This window comes from Chiloscyllium plagiosum, chromosome 23 (assembly GCF_004010195.1).
Source record: "Chiloscyllium plagiosum isolate BGI_BamShark_2017 chromosome 23, ASM401019v2, whole genome shotgun sequence".
Classification (NCBI taxonomy): Eukaryota; Metazoa; Chordata; class Chondrichthyes; order Orectolobiformes; family Hemiscylliidae; genus Chiloscyllium; species Chiloscyllium plagiosum.
Genome location: NC_057732.1, coordinates 27914170 through 27939485, shown reverse-complemented (window position 1 = coordinate 27939485; position 25316 = coordinate 27914170). Strand labels below are relative to the sequence as shown.

The 25316-nt window shown below is 39.2% G+C and overlaps 2 protein-coding genes across 3 annotated transcripts in view; one reads left to right on the top strand and one right to left on the bottom strand.

The window, feature by feature from the left end:
* LOC122561715 (mitogen-activated protein kinase 12-like) overlaps window positions 1-4907 on the top strand; it is a 68840-nt gene extending 63933 nt beyond the window's left edge. The window contains exons 11-12 of the mRNA XM_043713757.1: window positions 1302-1475; window positions 3475-4907. Coding sequence (XP_043569692.1) covers window positions 1302-1475; window positions 3475-3548 — 248 coding nt within the window. The 3' untranslated portion in view covers window positions 3549-4907. The remainder of the gene's footprint in view (window positions 1-1301; window positions 1476-3474) is intronic.
* Window positions 4908-19801: 14894 nt separating this feature from the next.
* On the bottom strand, window positions 19802-24083 carry LOC122561713. 2 transcript variants are annotated; one of them, XM_043713754.1, is made up of 2 exons: window positions 23557-23661; window positions 19802-22035 (listed from the first exon to the last, which is right to left on the bottom strand). In XM_043713754.1, exon 2 carries the CDS (start codon window positions 22033-22035, stop codon window positions 20821-20823), a length of 1215 nt encoding a protein of 404 aa, XP_043569689.1. In that variant the 5' UTR covers window positions 23557-23661; the 3' UTR covers window positions 19802-20820. The 2 variants fall into 2 exon arrangements, with proteins under 2 accessions (XP_043569689.1, XP_043569687.1); XM_043713752.1 differs by lacking the exon at window positions 23557-23661 and adding an exon at window positions 23696-24083 and having other exon boundaries at window positions 19803-22035.
* Window positions 24084-25316: the final 1233 nt, after the last annotated feature.

Below are 25316 nucleotides of genomic sequence, written 5' to 3'. Positions count from 1 at the left end.
TCCAAGGTTCCTTAGTCTTACCCCTTGTTACCTGTCTCAGAGGAACAAATTCATGCATAACTCACAACAACTGCTCCTTAAATAGTCTCCACATGTCTGCTGTGCCCTTTCTGTGGAACAATTGCTCCCAGTCTGTACTTCCCAACTCCTGTCTGATAGTGTACTACTGTGCCGTACAATAGACATTGCCTTGTTGATATAGATGAGGATGTAACCCTGAAATGAGATTTAAGTTATGACTGCTGTAATTTTCCCAAAGTGGCTGGAAACCAATTTGGGGCTATTGGTACTTCCACTTCACAACTGCAATACTAAAATTTACATCTATCTTGTCAGTTTGTGCATGGTTATCAATATTTGTCAGTGCCAAAGAAAAGATACTAAAAGCTTGTGTCTCTTTTGACAGTCCAACAGCTGAATTGTACCAAGGTTATATTAATATACCTTGTCTCTAATGTGTATTCTGAATGATATAAGCTGGGTATGCTGCATTCTGACTGTGGTGACACCCTTTGTTTTGTGATGAATTATGAGACGTTTTGTGTATATCATCTTTAAAACAAAAAATTACACAACACCAGGTTTTAGTCAATAGGTTTAATTGGAAGCACCTGATGGAAGCAGTGCTCCAAAAGCTAGTGCTTCCAATTAAACGTGTTGAGACTATAACCTGGTGTTGTGTGATTTTTAACTTTGTACACCCCAGTCCAACACCGGCATCTCCAAATCATCTTTAAAGCAGTCAGCCATCACTTAGTTGTGAGCATTCTTGCCTCTGAGTTAATGTTAGATCAAGTCCCACTCTATAATAAAAGCACAACAATCTGGACTGACGCTACACTACTAACCCACAAAGGACATGTTAAGCTGAGGCCCTGTCCACTTTTCCACGTAAATGTAAAAGATTCCATGACACAATTTCAAAGAAAAACAGGGATCTATCCCCAGTGTCCTGGCCAATATTTATTCCTCAATCAATATTACAAAAAAAAACTAGTCATTTCTGTCCTGCTATTTGTGGAAACTTGCTGTACATAAGTTGAGTGCTATTGGGTTCTACAATGTACTTCAACAGTACTCCATTAACAGTTCAATTCTTTGAAACTTTGCAAAAGGCACTATATAATCAATGCCCTTTTTTCACTTCTGTGAAGCAGCGTGTCAGATTTTCCTACATTGGCATTTCATATGGTTTTGTACTGAACTAATTTAACAATGTGTACGTCATTCTTTCAAGCTTCAAATTTCAGTAGCTTAATAATGTCATGTTGCTGACTTTGTTTATTTTTCCCTCAAAACAGCTGTCAACTTAATGGAGAAAATGCTTGTACTCGATGCAGAGAAACGAATAACTGCTGCAGAAGCTTTGGCTCATTCTTACTTTGAGCAGTATCGAGATCCTGAAGAAGAGACTGTGGCAATGCCATATGATGATAGTTTTGATAATATGGATTGCACTATTGAAGAATGGAAATGTAAGCAATCTTCAAATATTGACATTTTTTAAAAGTTGTTTTAAGGTTGCTGATCACACTAGATCACACAAATTGACCATCTCCAATGCTCGGACCCATATAGTGGTATTAGAGTCAACTGCCAAAGTCAGAAAAATATCTGATTCAATGGCTCTCAAATTTACTTGAATTAAAATTCAGGCACCAGCTGGTTTCCATGTTAAAAACTGGATAAAGAGACTCAGGAGAAGGTGCAAAAGAAAATATTGATTTGGAAGGATGAACTGTGAACAGCATTGGAGCTCAAGAAGAAAGCAAAGGGGTTGGGGATGTGGGAGTGAGGGTGCTCAGTCAGGGTGATGTTGCTCCTCAAATTCAAAGCTTTAAAATATAATGATGGATGGGATTTTAAAACAAAGCAGAAGAGAAGTAAAGGGATATTTATTTGAAAGAGAAGAAGCAAGACAATGGATATTGGTAAGATGTTTCTTGCTTAGTGTTGATCAGTAGAGTTTAGGACATGCCATGCAGTTATTGTTCCATTAAACATGTTTTCTTAACCATCTAATTTGTGCTCAACTTGTGTTCAAGTTGAACAATTAAATTTCTTCTATCTGCCCATTGTAAGGTTTCCAAGTACGGTACCATCATTTTCACTGCTCCCAGCAAAGTTCATGATTGAGCTAGACCACAGCACAAACTTCTCACAAGTTGACGTAAATGTGTTTTACAACAGAGAATATAGAACATTACAGCACAGTACAGGCCCTTCGGCCCTCGATGTTGAGCCAACCTGTGAAACCAATCTGAAGCCCATCTAACCTACACTATTCTATTTTCATCCATATGCTTATCCAATGTTTGGGATAGGAAATGGAAAATGTCATCTGGTACAGTTAAGGATGATCTACTGATATTTACATTGAATCACTTGTTAAAGGTAGAACTGAGACAACACTATTGCTTTAATCTATAGATTTTAGCATTGTTTAACACTGACACTCTGGCACTTTACTGAAAAATTAAAAAATGTTAGATTCCCTCCTACCTCATTCTATGAGGTCCACCTGGCTGAGCTCATTACAGTTTCATGCTGTTTATTTTTCAAACTGCTAGGTCTTGTGATATTTTATTTATGCTTTGATTCTCTTGTTGGTAAAAATAGTGGCAGGTATAGAACATTGGTATAAAGTTCAGGACATCCTGGATTTAATTCCAAGTTCCTGTTGTAGTCAGTTCTGGTCAGGATTCCATACTTGATATTAACTTATCTGTTTTCTCTATAAATGCTGCCTTGCATTTTGGCGAGTATTTTCCAGTCATGTTTAGCCAATTTCAATTAAAATAGCAATTGAGAATTACAGTTGGCCTCAGAATCAGTATGCTAGAAAAGGATTGAGTTCCCACTACTGATAACTCTCCAGTGGCCTTTGCTGTGGAAATGTACGGATATTGTTTGGGATCACTTATAATGCATCCATAGTTGAATAGTTTAAATTTATATATGAATATCTTCTTGGTAAGGTACCAGTACAACTGTGACCCAGTAAGACCTTCCAAGAGGTTTGGGACAGGAATTCAAGGGAAAAAATCTACCTCACTGTGGCTGTTGAAGTTTGTCAAACACATCAACATCCTCCAATGCATCCCTTTTGTTGTCCTGCTCAATGACACTAGCCACACTTGGTTCCTTTTTACGTTGTGCACTTTTGGCAAGTACAGCTCCAGCAATGGTTCATCTCTCTATCCCTCATAACTACTTCTCGAATGTCCCCAGAGATCCTTCTTTACCTCCTATTCTTGTTCATGTGCATGCTCAATCTTGTCAATAACATCCAGACTCCAGTAGCAACAGACATTAGCATATCTTTTGTAAGAGTGTGGCTTTTCGAGAGTATGTCAGACTGAGTACTTTATAAGAAAAAGTGAAAGGCGCCAGAGCCAAATTGAATTATTAAATTTTTGCAATATGTAAAAATGATATATTGCATGGGAATAAATTCATTTCTTTTCTACCTAGGTCATACTTATAAAGAAGTGATCAACTTTAAACCATCAACTGGAGTACCAGAATCTAAAGAAACAGCAGTGTAACACTGGAATCATAGGTAGAAGACAGAAGTAGTATATAATTGTGGAGTGAGCAACTGGCTCTGAAGACATTGAATCATTTAGTTACTTGTTGTTCCAATGTTTTGAAAGAAAATGTACACAATTTTAAATTTATGTCTATACTTCAGTCTTTTGTTTTTTTTGTTTTTTTTGAAGGTCAAACTCTGCACCAGCATTTCTTGGAAACACTTCAGTGTTGTAACATTTTTAATTATGTGATTTTAGGCTGAAATGTCTCCTGACTATAATTGAGAGGGAAAAAATAGGCAAAAGCAATCTTGTTCAAACACTGAATTTTTCATGGTGCTATATAAATTCTAAAGTTTCTCATAACTGTATTGTCTACAGTCACTTGCGTAGTCTCTTTAATTGATGTATAATGTCTTTAACCATCATTCTTTAAGTGCTGTTAGTAAGATAATGTAGAGTCATTGTTAATAGTGGTTGTGTTAAAATTATAACAAACACATAAGTGTATTGAAAACTGATTAATCTATCCTCAATCCCATTATAACTAATCACAGACACTAATTAGAAATAATTATCAAAGACTACATTTTTAAAATCCTTGACCAAAACTAACCATTAGAACTGTGCCAGTGTGTAGCACTGACCAATCATGTGGGATTTCCCACTCCAAGCAAATTAGTTCACAGTTTTTCATTAATCTAGGTAATAATAGTAATTCACTTATATTTTCCAAACTGTATTTCAAGCGAATGTGAAATTAACAGTCTAATTCAATTGGATAAACAAGAAAACCAAAGAGCTATGGACACTGGAAATCAGAAAATGCTAGAAAAACTCAGCAGATCTCGCGGTATCTGTGGAGAGAAAGCAGAGTTAACATTTTGACTCCAGTGACCCTTCTTCAAAACTTGTTGATGCTGACAGACCTGCTGAGTTTTACAGCAATTTGTGACTTTATTTCTAACTCCATTAGGTGCTGTTTATTTATCTCAATGGCCCAAAGACCAATTATATGTGCTGCACTGAATATTCCTCTCAGTTATCTACTGGAAATCTGCACTGTCTATAGGGTATATGTGACCTATTGGGACAGGCCATATACCTGTATCTCCTTAACTAATCAGACTGAAGAATTGTTATCTCACTGCATAGAATTTGAATCAGGATGTGCCAGTTACAGTATACTTAATCCAATGTCAAATCATTTATGGAAATAAAAAGAGAAATACCCATAAGATGTAGAGGCAGAGGTCATTTAGCCAAGTTTTACTCTACCAATCCAATGAGATCACAGCTGATCTGATAATCCTTAACTCCACTTTCCTGCCTTTTCCCCACAGACAGATCTTTTTAATCAGTAAAGGAATAGGTTTTCTCAGCCTTGAATATATTTGATGACCCAGCCTCAATAGCTCTGCAGTAAAGAATTCAATAAATTCACTACCCTCTGAGAGAAGAAATTCCTCCTTATCTCTGTTTTAAATGTGTAACTCGTTAGCACTGCGCCTCACAATGCCAGAGACCCGGGTTCAATTCCTGCCTCAGGCAACTTGCACATTCTCCCTGAGTCTGCGTGGGTTTCCTCCGGGTGCTCCGGTTTCCTCCCACAGTCCAAAACAAATGTGCAGATAGGTGAATTGGCCATGCTAAATTGCCCGTAGTGTTAGGTGAAGGGATAAACGTAGGGGAATGGGTCTGGGTGGGTTGCGCTTTGGCGAGTCGGTGTGGACTTGTTGAGCCGAAGGGCCTGTTTCCATACTGTAAGTAATCTAATCTAATCTAATCTGGTCCTAGGTTCTCCCACAAGGGGAAACAGTAGAGGGAAGGAATGTAAAATTGGATGATGAGAGAAAGAAATTGTAAAACTTATTTCAATGACCATTATAATTAAAATCTGAAGCAATGAGACTTCACATTTATTAAAGTAGATTTCCACCACTGGAGAGGTTTGATAGTAATTAAGATTCAAAACACCATTAAAATATATTTGTTTTTCTATGTATTTCAATGCCAAGGTCCTTTAGATACCTTTCTCTTCTGGAGAAGGGTAGCTTGGACAGCAACTTCCTTTAACACATTTAATTGATGTGCAATTGTTAGAAATTGCTGTCTGATTTACATGAATAATAATGATTCAGTTCATTGTAAATTCTATCACAAAATCCATCACATTATCTTTCAAACCAGTGAGAGCACACTTCAGCAATTTCCTCAGGGGTGCCATCCAGTTATTTGTGGTACTTTTCTAAGTTTCCTTGTAAATTGTGCTATACATCAGCTGGTATTGCATGTAGACACTCATCCACTGCAACTAGCCTTATGAACCTCATTATAGTAGCATAGAAACACTTCCTAAAGGAACAATATTGACTGAATTGTAATAAATTATGAACTGTAATGCAGAGGGACAATGAGTAGTTAAAACATTAAAATATTTTTAAAAATTTGAGGAGTACCATTGTTTCTGCTAGCCATTTATATTTGTGCACTGGGACTCACTCTATGAGAAAGTGTTACTGGTACATCATCGCAATTGCAATGTTTTGTCAATCTTTTTTGTGTTAAGTATTCATGATATGGAAGCAAAAAAAAGCATCTACAGAGAGCATCTAAGTTGGAATTGTCCAGAGAGAGCAGGGCCTAAAACTTTGATCACTGCATCTTTAGCAAGCTGAAACCATTCTTTAACAAGTAATTAATCTCTCTGGAATTACTTTCTAAATAACAAAGTTAAAATCATTGGACTACTTGAATAGTCATAGAAACCTATTGGGGACTTTAGATTCAGGTGGGTATCAAAGACATTGGGTACATCATCACTTTGGATGAAGATATTTCAATTTGGTTTGATTTTGATAAGTTTCCATTTCTGTCTTAAATTTCCATTGATCATTTGATTTTGTTTTTGTTACAGTGTCCCAACAGGGACTATCTAACCTGAAGTAATATTTTGTTTTAAAAGAGTAGCAGTTCACCACCATCACCTTCTCAACAGCAACTAGGGAAGGGCAACGCCTGCTGGCCCAACTAATGATGCCCACTTCCCACAAGCGAACACATAGAAACTCAGTAGATATGGACTGACCTCAAATAATAATCCTTCACCATTGGGATCACACACTTTTTCTCCCATCCTTATAAATCATAGCATCCTTACAGTGCAGAAAGAGGCCATTCAGCCCATCAAGTCTGCAATTACACTCTGAAGGGGCATCTCATCCAGACTCACCCTATTCCCATAACCCTATATTTACCATGGCTAATCCACCTTCATCCCTGGACACTACAGGGCAAGTTAGCTTCTCTATACCTGAGAATCACTAGCTTCATGTCTTCTGAGGATATTAAGAAATGGAAAACTTAGCATCCCATATAATTTGTATTGGTCAACAACTGAGAACTTCAGCACTGTGGTACTGAGTAAGATTGATGTAGGCCTTGTAAATATTTGTAAGACATTAATTTTTTCATGGGTAAATTTCAAAATTTGGGTCAGATGTTTTATCTTCTCCTCTCCTGATTACACAAGTGATTCAATTATTTTAATATCAATGGCGAACCGGCCCATATGGCATAGATAAAGATAAAGGAGTGGCAAAGAAACTGACAGATTGCAGGCAGTACTTAGACTAACTGGCTCTAAAGCCAATTGGGTTTGAGATGTCCTAAAGTTTGGAAAGGCACTATATAAATGCATACCTGTATTTCTCTTTAGCTAAACAAAAATATTTACATTGACCTCACTAAACACAATAGATATTTATTGAAATGCTCAGCCATCATCCAGTTAATCAATGTTAAGGTAATCTGAGATGCTAGCATTCTCAAAGTTAGATACTAACTCAAAATTTCAGTGTACACAACTGGCAAAAGATTTTGTCACAATAGCCCACATACTCTGACCCTGATTTGGATAAAAATTACATAGTTACTTTTAAATGAATTCTATATTGGAGATTCCTGGACAAGGCCCTGTTACAAATCTACCCAGGAATCCAGTAGGGCAGATGTTCTTTATGGAGACCAAGGCCCCCTTTGCAGCAGTCATTGTGCTGTGTTTTGATTTATATGTCTAACAACAGACAGCCACTTTGACAGTGACTGTAAAAGGATAAGTACCTAAGAGAGATGTGGAGTTAGGGTGGCTGTTGGATTAGTGTTTGGGTGCCAGGCTGATGAGAGACATAGGGTGCCAGGTAATTAGATGAGTGCTTAGAGTAGATTGGGGAAGAGAGGGATATCAGGTCAAGCAGGTGGGAGAATGATGCTGGGTGTAGGGGAGGTCAGGCTAGTAAATTAGGCGGGAAAGGGCAAGGGTGTTGTCAGGTCAGATGAAGAGGAGGTGCCAAGTCAGGGAGAGAGTATGTTGGATCCAGCAAAGTCTGGGTGGGGGTGTTGGGTTTGGCAGGTTGGGAGTGGGTGCAGATATCTGGTCATGAGTGGGTGTCGGATCCAGTTTGGTTTGGACAGGCATGTGAGGTAGTGTAGTGCCAGGTCTGGAAGACACAGCAGGTATAATCAGGGTATTGGTTTAATAGTTGTGCAGGAACTACAGTAAGTATTTAATCCTCTGACGCTTCCAGATACACGTTAAGCTTAACTGAATCAGAATGCTTCAAAGATTCTGACTTTAAGGAGCATTTTCAGAGTGTTCCAGATGCAGAGGGGATTGTACATCGCAAGTTTCAATTTACCAGCCAATCCCCACACAGTATGCTGCATTGGTGTGTTTGCATGGTCCCGATATGTAACTCCAGACCACAGGGGTTGTAGCTACCTGGCTATTGGAATATCTAGTTTGTTATGTTTATTGTTGTTTTCAAGAGACACAGATTGCACCTGTGCACTTTCACTTAAAGCATCTCCAATTGTATTGCTGTAACTGAACATTGCACTAGCTATGGTTCATGTTGCAACTTATGCTAAACCAAAAGAAACCTATGCAATTTTCACATCAGTTTGAAGATGGTAGAAGTTAGCAATAAATGTGTTTAAATGTAATTGCTTACTTTTTTGAGATGTATGGAAATCTCCCAAATTATCATGTAACTCAGTTTAACATGAGAAGATGAGCCTGGATAACCATTTCCCGTTCCACTCAACTTTGGGACATCCTAACATCATGGAAGATGCCATGGATATCTTCCTTCAGGTAGTTTATTAATGACAGGGTAGCAGTGGGACGAACAGTCTAATCTTTGATTCTGCTAAACATTTGTATTCATTCTGGACTTAGTTAAGGAATATATCATGACATAATGTAAGTGTGTTACGATCCTGATAAATATGGATTAATATCAACTGATGATTGATTAAAAAAAAACAAACATTGATTTAAAATAATTGCATGATAACCTGACCATGGAGTGAGGCAAGTCCAAGAAACAAATATAGAATAGACAATATTATCTACACTGAAATAACCATTTAATCTAAAGACCTTGAAACTCGACAATTGAGTCAGCATCAAGTAATTTGAAACTCCTGTTTTAATTCATACTTCTGTGATAAGTGTGCATTTTGGACAATAAAGATTGCTTGCATCATTTCTGCGTTGAAAGACAAATGTAGAAATGACTGAACACCATCCACCTCAATATTTTGCTCTCCATTTTTTGTTTAATCTCTTAAAAGTGGTTAATGTATGTTCTACAGGTCCTGATATCCCTCACAAAGAACCACTCTTCATTTATGTGCCTGAATGGTGTACCTCAGGAATTTATTCAAGCAAAAATGTTTCATACCTGATTTTCCTCTGCTCTCCTAACATTCTTCACAGAGTATAGTGCTTCCTAACTCTTTCGAAATCTAGCTTAGAGACTCAAAATTAACTCATCAATTTGCTGAATTGGAGAATCTTCCACCACAGCACTGGCAGCAGAGACATTTTGCATCATTGATATCATTAATATGCACCCAATGGCAGGAGCCAGGGCTCCTGACAACTAAGGAGCACATTTCAGCCTTCGCTTAAGTTTCCCACTCTCTCACTTCATTTTGCTGTCCTGCTCCAATCACCCCCACCACACTCACTCACTGTTTCACTCGCATTGCCTTCCCCCAAATGGGAGTCCACTCACCTTCTTGCTATCTCCTGATTGGTTCCCTCCTAACTCTCACATTGTTTCACTCCCACTCTCTGCCTCGCTCTGTCCCTTCCAGGGACAGCTCACAATGAGACAGCACAGCATTGGAAGGGAAATAGTGGGAGGTCAGGAGCAATAAACAAATTAAGATCTCAGAATTTGAATCTATTTAGAATGTTTGCAAAAGACTCACTTTATTACTCCTTTCTGTTTTTGTTTAATGGTCATACTCTTTGATGGAGGCATTGCAGGCAATGACATTAAGGTGACTGTAACCACATGAGTAGTTATTGTGCCTCCTGTATTTACTTTTTTTTCTCTATAATTGAGGCCCTAACACAAGTCCTTGTGAGACACAACTGGTTACATCCTGCCAATTGACTACCTACCCATTATCTCTACAACACTCTGGTTCTTTTTTTTTCTCTTCTTTTTTTTTCCTTTTTTTATTAACCACCACACTACCACCTAAGTGCGGTAGTGCTTATTTTATCCCCAGCACCCATGGTGTGTGTGTGTGTGTGCAGGTGTGAGACACAGTGAAAGACACAAAGTGCACGAATCTTTATTCAAATTCCACCACCAGGAAGATAGGAAAACACCCGGGTGGCCAGTGACAAACACTGCCCTTCACATCAAAGGGCAGTGCTGTGTGATCAAAACAGTGAAGGGGAGGGTAGGGACTAAATCAAAATAGAGTTGGAGGGAGAAATGATGCACTCCACTCCCTGCGGCACCCACCTCTCCCTGAACAACCCCAGGGTGTTGGTGCAAGCTCCTTCTCCAGAGACACCCGGGCTCTCCTGGTTATATTGGTCAGCCAACGCTTTCCTGATTGGCCCAGGTCGCGGAAGAGGGGCAGGCAGTCGGCCCTAACGACCCCCTCCACGGCCCGCTGCCTGGACCTGTTAGCCTCCTGTATTTATAGTGACAATAGACACAGCTGCTATAATTACATAATTAAGCATAATCATGTGATAAGCATTGAGCTTACCTTCTGTTATGATGTAGTTGTTGAACCCCACTGTTAAGTAAAACCAAACACTCAGAAACGCTCACCTCGCCTTGTAATGTTAAAATTTGAGTGACAGAACTTCTAAATTCCACTATTTAAAGAAAAGAATAATTTATTTTCCTAACTTTGATAGTGAACATTAAACAACAAAAATATACTTTTACAAATCCGAGGCACCTTTCTCTTTACTACTTAATATCTAGGAGAAAGTGAGGACTGCAGGTGCTGGAGATCAGAGCTGAAAATGTGTTGCTGGAAAAGCGCAGCAGGTCAGGCAGCATCCAAGGAGCAGGAGAATCGACGTTTCGGGCATGAGCCCTTCTTCATTTTCAGTACTTAATATCTGGCCCTAACTCTAAAAAGAAGTGTTTTTCCAATAACACATTTATTAAACATTATATTAGCTTAATCTCAGGACCACACTGTCTCTATCTTCTTCGGTGTCTTCACTCTTCTGGCTGCTGATCTCCCAGGGTTGTCTTCTTTCATTTTACTGTATGTTTCACATGAAAAGGTACCTTTGATAGAGATTATTTTCTAATTTCTTTGAGAGCAAGATGTTAGATGGTTAGTTAGCTCTCTAGCTGTATAGCAGATGCTCTCTCTCTCTAATTTTGAAAATGTTGATTTTATATTCCCCCATGACACATTAAATTCTTATAATTTGATTGGTTTCCAGGTGTCAAACAAGAAAGTTCAAATTCCATTGGTTTCTGCTATCCTGGGTATAATTTAAACTAGCTGAAAATGTGTTGCTGGAAAAGCGCAGCAGGTCAGGCAGCATCCAAGGAACAGGAGAATCAACGTTTCGGGCATAAGCCTTTCTTCAGCCCTTCTTCGGGCTCATGCCTGAAACGTCAATTCTCCTGTTCCTTGGATGCTGCCTGACCTGCTGCGCTTTTCCAGCAACACATTTTCAGCTCTGATCTCCAGCATCTGCAGTCCTCACTTTCTCCTATAATTTAAACTAATTGGTTAAATTTGAATTGTTGTCAAAACAACAACCAAAACTCAGGTATCCAATCGTTACATTTGGAACAGCTTGATCTTTAACTGGCAGCTGTGGCTGTATTTTACATTCAGAAAAGCACTTTCTATCTTAAAGTGACCATTCATCCTTTCAACTTCATGACATTTGTTACTGCTCTGCAATATCATACCATCCAGTGTCACAGGGAGCTCCCAGGAGGCAGGCTTCCAGCATATATAATTTTAATGAATAAATGTTGACATTATAGGATTTTTCATTAAAGAACTTAATATTGATAAGGTAAAATCTACATCATATTCGATGAGAGGATCCAAAAAGACAAATGATCAAAAACCACCGGTTGGGTTGCATTATAAGACTTCAGGATTTACAACAGGCTACTGGATATGTTACTGGACAAGAAATCCACAAAATAAGCATTCACGTCCACCATGACAACTTGGAAATTTGAGTTTAGTGGCTTGTAAACTTGGTTTCAGTAAGTGATTATAAGGTTGTCAGATCATCATGTAAACACGAGGTCACCAATGTAATTCAAGGAAGGAAATCTGACATAATTACCTGGTCTGGCCTAAAGGTTAGTTGATACAGACAATGTTCAAGGGAGGCTAGGTCACAAAACACCTCTTGGTGGGTACTTTGTGCCCATTACCAGAGTGATTGTGGTATCAGCTACTGACCAAGTTGTCCAATTAACTATTGATTCCATAAGGAATACAAATTTGAGGATTTGCAGGGTCAAGTTAACTGGTATCCAACAGGTATGCAAAGTAATCTGCAAACAGGTTTAATCAATCTTGCTGCGCTTACTAAATATGAGTGATAGTGCTCACGATACTTTGTAGGATACAGTATAAATGAGGAGCGTTGATCATTGTAAGATGCTTTGTAATTGTTTCAATCTCAGCAAGAAATATAAATGCAGTTCAGAGATGTACTTTGCGATAGCCAAACTGCTCAGTTCAGCTCAATACCTGTATATCGTATGATGGAAGCTGTTGAAGCCTGGTCAAACCAAAACTTGAGTCCACTTTTGGATTAATAATTAACTTATTAACAGTACTGGCAGACTATAATTATCTAAGAAACAGTTTAATTATCACAAACTTGGTAATCCTGTACACCTACTAGTAGATGTTAATAGGTTGTTTTAGAAAAAAAGCCAAACTCAAAAGTTTCCTCATTACTTTTTAACTCGGCTTTCCGAATGCTTCTATAATTTAGTGCACACAATTTGCTGTCTGCCTTGAAAAACAATCCTCGTTTTGAAACATTTCAGAAGGATACATTTTCTTTTTAATAATTTTCTAAGGATATCAAATTAAACTGCCAAATGAATTTCTATCCTCATGATAGTAGATGCAAGCATAGAAATCTAATTCAAATGGCACAGAAGTGGAACTGGTAACAGGTTTGTTGTATTTTGCCAAAGGGATTGCCAAAAAAAAGCTTAAATGCAGAGAATTGGTAACAATCAGTGCTGTGACAAATGTGGCTCCTGATTATATTTGAATTCCGTTTTTTTTTGTCTGTAGAATAATTGCCCACTTAAAATGTGCACAGGAGATCAGGGCTATTACAGAAAACATCACATTCCATCATTGGACTGACCTGTTGAAGTTTATTGCCTGTGGATATAAGCAGGAATGGCAATCTCACTTACAAGTTTCATCATGTATTTGTTTCCTGACCTTTAATTAGGGAAGTGTTGGCACCAGGTTTAGTTCAGATGTATTCTTCTGATCCAGCACCACATATATGAAGTTCAAAACACAGAAACTTTGGCTTGATGGAAACTTTTCAACAAAACGTTGCAACATGATTTGAACTATTTCCATTGGACAAGACAGATTTACTCGCTGATTTTCTTTGTTCAGCTAAGAGAGCAAGTGAGCATCAGATTTCCATCGGCCTGCCAATTACATGAACAACATTTGTCAGTCACCCTGCTTGTAGTTATTCCTTATAACGAAGATTCTCATTTACACTGGGTGCAGCTTTATTTAGAATGGTGCCACATCATTCTGTAGAGCGTTGAGACTCCTATGTGGTGGATGAACAAACTGCATATTCCAGTTTTTCATGAAGAAGACAGAACTCTGTAATGAGGCTAATTGTGTAGCCAACATTTCAAACAGCAACCTTCTGTATAAGCTGCTGCAGGCCTGTAGCAGCATGCAAATTCCACATTTCTATTGAAAGGAGTTGCGCATGCTTCTTGAGTTCTTTGCCTGAAAACAGACCCAACCCATTGCACCACAACCTCCAGAACAGGTAGTGCGAGAAGACAAGTTGTTGTACAAAATGCAAATGACTTAAAACCAGAAATCAAGGTGGGCTCAGGTGCATCGGAATAGAGTGCAGTTTGGTAGCATACCACCTGACATATGAAAGGTCATTTAAGATGTGAACTTTGTTTTTCTCATCATAAATTCTGCCTGACCTGCTAAATATTTCTAGCATTGTCTGCTTTTCTACTAAAAAGATAAAAGTTGCCACAGAGACAACTGGTGGTGCTTTAACCTGACAGTCACTTGCCCTTCTGGTGAGGTAAGAGGTTGAGAGAGAGAGAACTCTTCACGGTAACCTCAACTGGTGTGGGAATTGAGCCTATGCTATTAGCATCAATCTGCATCACAAACCAGCCATGCAGCGAACTAAGCCAAACCAACCCATTTTTATACTACCTTACTCTGTTCAGTCTGAGATAGGTGAGGAAGAGAATCAGCCTGCCCCTCTAGCCAAGAGGAGCTCTGATGAGCAGTCTAAATTGAATTAGTGGATCTATGGTTGGGAAAACAGAGGATCTGGCAGCAATTGTTGCAGCATCTTTGGATTAGGGAAGTGAAAACCAATACATGCCATCTTTTTATCATTTTCCAATGCTTTACTACAACTGCAGAGTTAAATATGGTGACGACATAATTTTGCTTGGAGCAGTGCTGTCCACCAGACAAATAACTTCACTTGGAAGAGGTGCCAAAAGGATGACATTTGCCGAGGGAATAGTAAAATAATTGATCAACTGAGAATAGACAAACCGAAAAGAGCTTCAAATCCATACCATTAAACTTTTGCAATCTATGAGGTGAAGATGCTGTCATTGTAACTGTTACCTAAAAAGTGGTCACTATTTAATGCAGTAACAGTGGAGGAATAACAGTATATTTCAACAAGTAGTTGTGCATAACTCAGACGGCCAATATTCAGGAAGTAGTGCTGCCATGCACTGCTATAATTGGCATAACTGGGTGAAGTCAGGTTTGAGATGTTCTGTCAAAGAACTCTTGACAAGTTTTCACAATGCATTGTGTGAATGGTACATACTGCAACCAAAGTGCACTGGTCAAGATGGTAGTAATAAATGTTAAAGATGGGGAATCAGGTGCCAATCAAGAGGCTGCTTTTCTGCTGAATGAGGTTGAGCTTCTTCAATACTGTTAAAGGCACACTCATCCAGAAAGGTGGACAGCATTCCAATACAGTCCGGATTTCTACCTTGCACATGGTGGAAAGGCTTTAGAGAGTCTGGAAATGGAGCATTCACCAGAGAACACTGATAATTAAATCTGATCTTGTGACTGCTCCAGTTACATAAATACAATGGATATATTTCTGATCAGTTATGGCTCCAGCTTACTATTGATGGGAGATTTGACAATAGCAATGCCATTGAAATGCTCTGGCTCTTTCTTGTTGGAGATCATCATTGCCCTGACACTGTGTACAGTGATTGTTACCTGCCACTTATTAGATCAAACAATGCTGTCTAGAATCCTGCAGATTCAAGGATACCTATAAAGCCATTTACTTTGAAAGTACTGACAAAGAAGTCCAAAAACAGTTTGTAAAGTTAGTGGGAAAGTACTTCTACATTTCCTAAACTCAAATGCTAACATTGTAAGTATTTGGTGAGAAAACTACACTTACACATTCCCCTCTAACTGCCACACTGCCATGACTTGGAATTATATGACCATTTTCTGGTAAGATGGTGATGGAGTAGGGCTTAAGAGCCTGGGACTTGTCTGCTCAAGTGGCTTTCATTTTCATTTTTTTCTTTATTTTTCTTCAATTTTATTTGACTTACCAATTCCTGAAGAAGGGCTCATGCCCAAAACTCCTGCTCCTTGGATGCTGCCTGACCTGCTGCGCTTTTCCAGCAACACATTTTCAGCTCTGATCTCCAGCATCTGCAGTCCTCACTTTCTCCTTACCAAAAGGTAAGTCAAACCTAGTTGCAGCGATGAGTAGGCTCAGCAGCGCAGTCTCGAGAAGGCCCAGCAGTGCAGACTTGAGTATGCTCAGCAGCACACACTCGAGGAGCACAGTCTCGGGGAGGCCGAGCGCATTGACTCAAGTAGGCCCAGCAACATGGACCTCAGTAGGCCCAGCAGCACGGTCTCGAGTAGGCCCAGCAACGCGGACTGAAGAAGTTCCAGCAATGGGCTCTCGAGTAGGCCAACAGTGCGGCCCCCAGTAGGCCCAGCAGTGGGGTCAGAGGTGCTGCGGCAGAAGCGAGACCTCGTGGCATCAACAGTGGCTGCATTGGCGAGGTGGGCCTGAAGCGAACCCATGGCAGCAGAATTGAGTTTGGGCCAGTTTGGTACCCAGCAGAATCAGTAGCGTCTGCATTTCAAGGACCAGTGAGGACTCAAAGTGGTGAGGGCATCAGTGGAGGCAAGGTGATGCCAAAGAGTGGCGACTTTGTTCCAGTGATAGCAGCATTGCAAAGGAGAGTTGTGCCTGGGCCATAACGGAGCATTCAACAAGGACTGTAAAGTTGGACATTTTCTTAATTTCTGCCATTATATTCTATGCTATTGTTTATTTTTCTGTTTTAAGATGGCACTGAAGATAGGTGACAAAACAACACCTTTTGCAGGATAAGATACATATGACAATAAATAAATCGAGTAAGCATTGCTGCATGGTCAAAATTCAGTAATTTTCTTCCTAACTGCACTAGAGATGTCCCTACACTAGAGACTGCAGTAATCAATAAAAACGCTTATCAGCAACTTCTCCAAGGGGAAGTGAATGTTGCCCCACCTATTCATGCCCATGTCAAATGAATGTTTTTAAAAAAGCAACCTGAATAAGTCTATGAGGAGGCTTGGGTCGGTATCCATTTCTTCCTTAGTCTCCTTTCCTTGGCATCCTTGCATCACTTGCATTTTTCTAAAATTTAGATAATTTTGTGCAATTTTTAAAAATAATGCATCTGTTTATTGATTTCCATTTATTATAATGGTTCCACCTGATATCCATAGATACTTCTTGAAGTCAAAACTATTTGATCTGAAATTACATCAAAAATGAATAAGGATCACTATAATATATACCACATAATGGATAAGAATTCATTTTCGGTGGCAGATATTTCATCAGCTGCCTGTTGCAGTCCTAATATTCGGTTACATTGGCTGACAGGATTCCACCTGCTTTGTTCTATTCCCCAAATGAATATTTCAGCACAATAATTGTTGTGGATGGATATGTGTGGACTAGCAAAATTGGTTAGGCCTCACAAATACAGGGTGAAAATTAGATTTCATTATTTGCTCCTGTTAAAGCCAGTGAAGCTGGGCAGGCCAGTACTTTTCACCCATTTCTATTGCAACAGGAATATTTTACATTATCATAAGTAGTATGTAACATGTTTGAACTAGTGAGAAATTAAAGTCTCATTCTTTAGAACTGAATTCATTAATTTTGGTGTAAAGATGTGGCTGATCTCAACCTGATTCCTGAAAGTAAATACATCTACAATATTAATTTTTCTTGAGATTAGTCTTGATCTTTTTAACCAGTAAAGTTTCCTGATTAACAACTATGTATAACTTTAAGCAGTCATGCGATTGGTGTTGAATGATGTTACTGAGAAACCAGTCACATCGGAGGTCAAAAATATGCCTGGAAAAATAGAAGTTCTGGACTCTAACATGCATTCACTCCCATAAGTGTCTGACATTCAAGCTTTACAATTGTTTCCAAAGCAGCCTGATCTTAGATCTATCAGAAACCCCAGCCTATGGGACAAATCTTTAACAGCTCACCAACATTTTAAACCTTACCAAGATAAAATACAAATCCTAAATCCATCATAAAACAAGAAACTGTTCAAAACCAATGTCAGGGTAAAATAAAATTCTAAAAAAATCAAGGGCTTGAGTCTAACTAGGTATATTTACTTTCAAATATTAATATCATTGGGATAGCTTATTGTTTGTAACTGACTATTGCAGAGCTCCATCTTGTGGTCAAACCAAACGATGAATCTGACTGAATTAGATTAGTTTCCCTACAGTGTGGAAACAGGCCTTTCGGCCCAACAAGTCCACACCGACCCTCCGAAGAGCAACCCACCCAGACCCATTCCCCAACATTTACCCCTGACTAATGAACCTAACACTATGGGCAATTTAGCATGGCCAATTCACCTGACCTGCACGTCTTTTGACTGTGGGAGGAAACCAGAGCATCCGGAGGAAACCCACACAGGCACGGGGAGAACGTGCAAACTCCACACAGTCAGTCGCCCAAGGCTGGAATTGAACCCAGGACCCTGGCGCTGTGAGGCAGCAGTGCTAACCACTGAGCCACCATGCTGCCCATATGGCATTTCTTCAGAACTGAGACCTAATCTGCTTAGCTATTCTGGATAAGTTAACCCCTTCACTCTAGTAATTAGCTTAGTAAATCTCTTTTGAACTGTTTCCAATGCCAGTATATCATTTCTTAAAAATTGTGTACATTGCCACAAGTGCAGTCTCACCAACATCTTGTACACTTGAAACAAAACTTCCAAATTATATTTCCCTTAATTACTCGCACTTGCATGATAATTTGTTTTGTGTTTCATGCACAAGACCCCTCTGTGCTGCTCTTTATTGTAGTCTCCATTTAAATCACAGTCTGCCTCTTGATTCTTCCTAGCAAAAGTCCATGACCACACACTTTCCGACATTAAAATTGCATCTTGCCATGTTTTCGCCTACACACTCAATCTATACATTCAAGCTACACACTTAATATTGCATCCTTAAATAACTAATAGAACTCTTCTAAAACCTCGAAAAGGCAAACCTCCTAGCCATGGAGAGGAGTATATTTTTTCATATCAAATTAATCTTCACAGGGCAGTCCAAAATCACAAACATCAGAGTCTCTTAAAACACATCCTTTATTGCATTGACGTCCTGATCCTCAAGAATGTACTACTTCAGTGTCTGCAAGCACAGAGATACCTACAAGACTTTTTCTATTCTTTGTTGCACTTAAAACATTATCGTATTGGATTTGTACAGTACATATCTTTCTCTACAAAACAATGGTATTGAAGAGATGTTTTCTGCTTTAAAGTAATTTTAAAAACCTTGAGCTTCCTTAACTCTCATTAAAGTGTGAAGCTATTGTTTTATTTTGTACCTTCCTAGGAATTAACAGTTGAAGAAAGCATTCTGTTGAGCACATATCTCTGCCTTACTGGGTTATTTAATATTATGATTACTCATCTTTTCCTCAAGGCTTTTCCTCACCTGTTTGAAGTTCTATAATTACAAAGCTTAAATAAAAAATTATTAGAGCTTCAAACTCAGTGAGGAGGCTTCAGGACAATCCACAGTCAAAAACCTGCTCCGACAATGTTTTCTACAGCTGCAACAAATTTGGAACAGCAACTGAGACAATATGCAACATTCCAAAATAAAAGTCTTTGTTCCACCTCCCATTGTTAATGAATCCTTGACAATAAACCAAGAATCCAGATCCACAATTCTTCAAACCGTGAGTCATTCTCTGTGTACCATATTCCCTGAAGTCCACCAATATTTTTAAGACATACTGTTTGCAAACAGACCAACAGGGGTGAAGACATTGTCTCCGCCCACATTCAGTGGCACAATATGAAGCCACAGTTGGACCTTCGCATTTACAGAAAGAGCTCAGTTAAGTGAATAGAAAACTTAAAACTGTGTGAGGTTAAAATGTATTTCCAATAATTATGTAATGGGTAAAATTGTTGCCTTTGCCCATACTTCATGGACCTGTAGATTGCCTTAACAAAGATTTACAATTTAGAAGTGTGAGCTAAAAGAGTATAATTTATTCTCATCCCCATCCTCAATGCCTCAAAAAAGATGCAATACACTATGAGAATTAGATTTCTAATGGAAGCAAAATTAACAGGTCGCCTTTTCGTAACATTTTTATTATAAAATAATTTACAATGTGGCATTTCTGAGAAATAAATATAACTTACAGCAACATTTTAGACCAAAAGACATTACCAAACAACAAGGTAATTTGCAGGATCCATTTTTCATTTGGGATTCAGGTTACAAGTGACAATTAAACAACTGGTTAGATTCACCAAAACAAGTCATTTTGCTAGCACACTAAATGAATCAGAAATGTCAAAATAAAACATTTCTTCTCAAAAAGGCAATACTTCATTTTGAATATCTCGTCCATAATTCGTGTGCTTTAGAATATCACTTAGTTTAGGAATTAAGGAGTTTAACTGCAGAAATTGGAGGCATCTAGTTCAGAAGGGTGTAAAAGAAATTCTGAAGTAAATGCAACTCAAACAACCTTGGAGTTTTAACACAAAGGTTGACTTATAGGTTAACAGCTGGAAAGGAAAGATCATAAAATAGTCAGTGAGATTATTTAGATAAAGAATTAGCGAGAGAGATGACATTTACAGTTATTCAAGTAAATGTTAAATAATTCCTATGCTTTCTCAGAATAAAAAGCTTTGGAATTAAAAGGTAGTTACAACACATTTTTACATGTGAACTTGTCACACTGCTGTGAACATGGGTGAATCTTGGTTCTGAATCTCTCTCTGCAGATTCAATTAGGGCACGCCCACAGGCAATATTAGTTAGCGTTTGGAAAAGCAGCTAAGACACTATCAGTTTTGGGTCTTGTGCAGCTTGTAGTACTCATGAATTTCAGAGCTAAAACCAGGCGTAACCAGAAATACCGTCAGTGCTCGATCTATTGTCCATAATGCAGCAGTAATCCTCAATAATGAGGCAGTTGACATTAGTGCAGTTGGAGGTCTTGAGTTAATCACTTTTGTTGAAGTTTGAAAGCTTAATTTCTGTCAACATTGCTTTCTTCAGTTTCTTTTACCAGATGTAAAATGTCTAATTTTTAACTCAAATGTCGTCAAAGCAAAAGTTAGTCTTTGGGTCTATTTCTTCGGGGATGCTTCTTGGAATCAGGCACATGTTCATCAATGGTAACCCACTGACCCTGCTCGTTTTTAACAAGGACACCTAAGCAGCGAACACCATCTCCTCTCTTACGCTTCGGAATGGTTTGACCCATAATGCTTTCCAGCATCTTGCTATTCGACAGGCTCATACAGTACAATTGAAAGTCATTTATCACATCTTCAGTGTAATATTTGAGGATATCCTCCTTTGGAATCAGGGGAACACATTCCTCTTTGTGGCCATGCTTCCAATGGTACTTCTGACAAATTTTACTGCAGTAATATGCAAGTCGACAGCGTTCGCAAGAGCGAAAATGACAGTCCAAATCCTCCAGTTCATTACAAACAGGGGAAGAGCATATAGTTGGGAATGTTTCTGGCAATTTGGTTTCAATGTCAGAAATTGTGGATATGTACCTCGTTTTATGTTTATAATGCACATAAGGGTTTTTCTTGTATGCTTCAGGATTCTCCACTGCCAGCATGGCTTTTTTAGCAACGTGCACTCCTGCCATTTCATATTCATCTTCCTGTGACAAGTACCAAATTATCTGGGGGAAGGAGGACCTGTCCCAGGTTTGCTTACAAATTGGAATATGATAATGCTCGGCAAGGACCAGCCATGCTTTAACAAGCAACCCAAGGTTCAACCTTTGATCAGACATTTTCCAAGCCACTTCTAAGCAGTTAAAGATCTGCAATTGGCAAAGATACTTTATGTCATCCTCATTGCACAAGACAAGGCAATTGTACAGTATTTTCAAGCACTCCTGCCAGATAAAATGGCGTAAATGAGTAATTTCACCATCAAAAACAAGCATGATGCCAATATTTGTAACAATTCTGTATCGTTTATCCCACATTCGTCTGACACAGGGCAAGTAACAAGATATTCGACGTAAGAAGCCCAAAGCCTGAAAAAATGTAGAATGTGAGTGAATCAACTTCATGCTACCTTCAGCAAAGCATTCATCCACCAGCTCAGACCATGCAATTTCAGCAAAGCGCTGCAAAAAAACATGTGCTTCTGGGCGACAGTCGTCAGCTCCATTAATACAGATTTTCTCAAACAAATTTAACATGATAGTGTGTAGTTCTGACTGGGCCTCATAGGTGTCTTGTAGAATGAGTCTCATTATCCGTTTAATTAAATTGTCAGTGCAGTCTCCAATCAGCATCTAAAAGATATCACAAACATAAAACTTTTGAAACAGTAAAGTTAAATCTGAGAACATTACTAAAGTAAAGGGAGAAAAATTAGTGTTTACAATCAACTTTTCTGTCCTAGCAAAAATGTATTTCATGTATCTTTTTAGCAACTGGTTATGAAGAACCTCAAGTTTCCAAAGATCATTATGTAAGACATACATCTGGCTTCTTATCATGTAACAGCATAATAGCAACTACCAAGTTATATTTTTCATAAATTTAAAAGCATATCTACAAAATTCAAAGGAAAACTAGAGTTCCTCAAACCAGAGATCATAGACCTCTAAGCACACTTTGGGATTTTTCCAGAGGTTTGTAAATTAGTCAAGCAGTAAGTGAATGAGCAGTGACTAGACAAAGGTTATTGCAAGTGAAGGGGGCAGAGGAGAATGCAACACCATATATGCAACAGCGCAAAGGGATACCTATTTGGAGGATTACTGGGAGTGGCAGAAAGATACCAGGCAGATCCACTGTTAACAAGATTGATGGTGGATGCTACTTCAGTTCAGCTTCATTCAAGCAAAAGAAGTTTTGAAAATAAATTGAAGTACAGGTACTCTGTACTACAAAAATTCAAAGAAAAGGCACCCAATGTTTGCCAAGGTATCATAAACACTGCAGAACTGTGAGGGGTCCAGGTTTGACTTGAAAATGAACAAAGCACACAAGCGGCAAGAAATAAAAAAGGGAATTGAAAAGCAGAGAGTTTGAATTTATATATAAACACGGTGAGACCACAAGTACCATGCAAAGTTCTGCTCAATAAAGACTGAATATGCTAAATTCTATTTTCCCTAGGAAAGAAAGATTGAAGTGTGTTCTAACATGGGAGAGTGCATTCAATTCTGGACGTATAGATATTTCCATTTATGGGTGAGACCAACACAGTATTTCAAGATAATAAACTTAATAGGAAATGTAAGAGAAATATATTTACTCGAAGGTATGGGACGTTCAATCACAAATAGTTGAAGCAAATTATTGAGTTGTATCAAAAATGAAGCTAAGTACATGAGAGAGAAAGGAATAGAAATATGTGCTTAGTGGATGAGATTAAATAAAGTGGCGGGGTGATACAGAGCATAAGCACTGCCATGAAAGAGTTCTGTTGGACAAACTATCTCTGTGCTATAAATACTTTGCAGTTTTAGGTAACAAGCAGAACAGGGCATCTACATCAGCAATTCATTAAATGGGAAAAAAAGTCTTGCTTGCTCACACATTTTCTGATCCACCTGCTCTGAGATATTGTTATACACCTCTGGAGCAGGTGAGACTTGAACTTGGATGCCCTGGCTCAGAGGCAGGGACACTACCACTGTGCTGGAGGCACCCTTTGAAGACTTAGTTTTAGAAGCAGGTTCCATAGCACTTTCCAATCCCTTTTGCAGTGCAGTCACTGTCGTGATAGGGTTACCCATGGAAACGTGTCATTGTCCAGAGCAGTACCGGTTGTTGCTGCTTCCTGTCAATGGTGTTGAATGTACCTGGTCCTGTCAGACAGGGACAGCTGCTTGTATCAGACACTAACAGTCGGCCACCCCTGCTGAACCAGCTTCTGGGCTACAGCGTCACCGAGGCTCTCACAAACCACCCTCCTCCACGTCCCACCGGGCCCTCACTCACCTCCAGCTGCTGTTTGTAAGGGACTCCGCTCCCTCTCCGGGACAGCGCCGGCTCCTTCCCAGCGGCCGCCATCAGGGCCTCCGAGCTGGACAAGAGTCTCCCCTTGCATGCCAGTCCGCCGACCTCCAGTTCCTGCTGCCACCTTCAGGATGGGAAGAACATCGCACCACCAAGCCCACTCCCCAAAAGGGAACCAACCCCAATTCCCAAACCAACTGAACACTGCAGGTGCTGGAATCTGAAATATAGACAAACTGCTGAAAACAATTCTGAGGAAAGGTCAACCATTAATTTTTGCCGACTGAATATTTATTTTATTGTCTGTTTACATTGCAGCTATCCATACCATAGTTTGCCATCTTAAGGCAACCCCCTCCCCACTTTGTCTCAGTCCCAACCCTCGAACTCAGCACCACCTTCCTAACCTGCAATCTTCTTCCTGACCTCTCCGCCTCCACTCCCACTCCGGCCTATCACCCTCACCTTAACCTCCTTCCACCTATCGCATTTCAAACGCCCCTCCCCCAAGTCCCTCCTCCCTACCTTTTATCTTAGCCTGCTTGGCACACTTTCCTTATTCCTGAAGAAGGGCTCATGCCCAAAACGCCCATTCTCCTTCTCCTTGGATGCTGCCTGACCTGCTGCGCTTTTCCAACAACACATTTTCAGCATCTTAAGGAAAAGTAAATTATGCCTTTACAAGAGCTAAAGTTGAAAATGTGTTGCTGGAACAGCGCAGCAGGTCAGGCAGCATCCAGGGAACAGGAGAATCGACATTTCGGGCATAAGCCCTTCTTCAGGATTCCTGAAGAAGGGCTTATGCCTGAAACGTCGATTCTCCTGTTCCCTGGATGCTGCCTGACCTGCTGCGCTGTTCCAGTAACACATTTTCAGCTCTGATCTCCAGCATCTGCAGACCTCACTTTCTCCTCCAAGAGCTAAAGTCCCTAAGTAGTAAAAACTTCATTCAAAAGTACTCACTCTACAATTTAGAATCATTAACATATTGGGAGACAGAGAATTTAATCAACAAATCACAACACGTGGTGAAACATCCCACCCCGCAATGTTTTTCTACAACCTCGACCATCAGAAGCCTGAACACGCGCACTGCCAGTTTTGTAACAGTTCTACCCTACTGTTGTTAGAATACTGAATAGACTCACAAACTCTTAACATTTGCCTATGCCTGTGTTTTTGTTTTTGCCGCTATTTATCTATTATTTACTATCTATGCTACTTAACTATGTGATCTGGCTGTATTGCTCACAAGACAAAACTTTTCACTGTGCCTCGGTACACGTGACAATAAATTCAATTCAATTCAATGCAATCATGCTCCAGCTTAGTATCTTATTCCTCTCATGTACTTAAAGTTACCCCTCCAGTTTTACTCCCTGGTTCTTCCCTTTCTGAAAGGATTTAATTTGTTTTAGTCCCACAGTCATCTAGATAACAGGGCCAATTTTATCTTCTATTAATCATACAAAAGCAAAATAATGCAGAAGCCGATAATGTAAACTGTAAACTGTATTAGGAGTATTAAGCATATAGTCTGCAAGATTATGAAACAAGGATTCTTTATTCCACTGTCCAATCTTATGAACTTAATTTAAAAAAC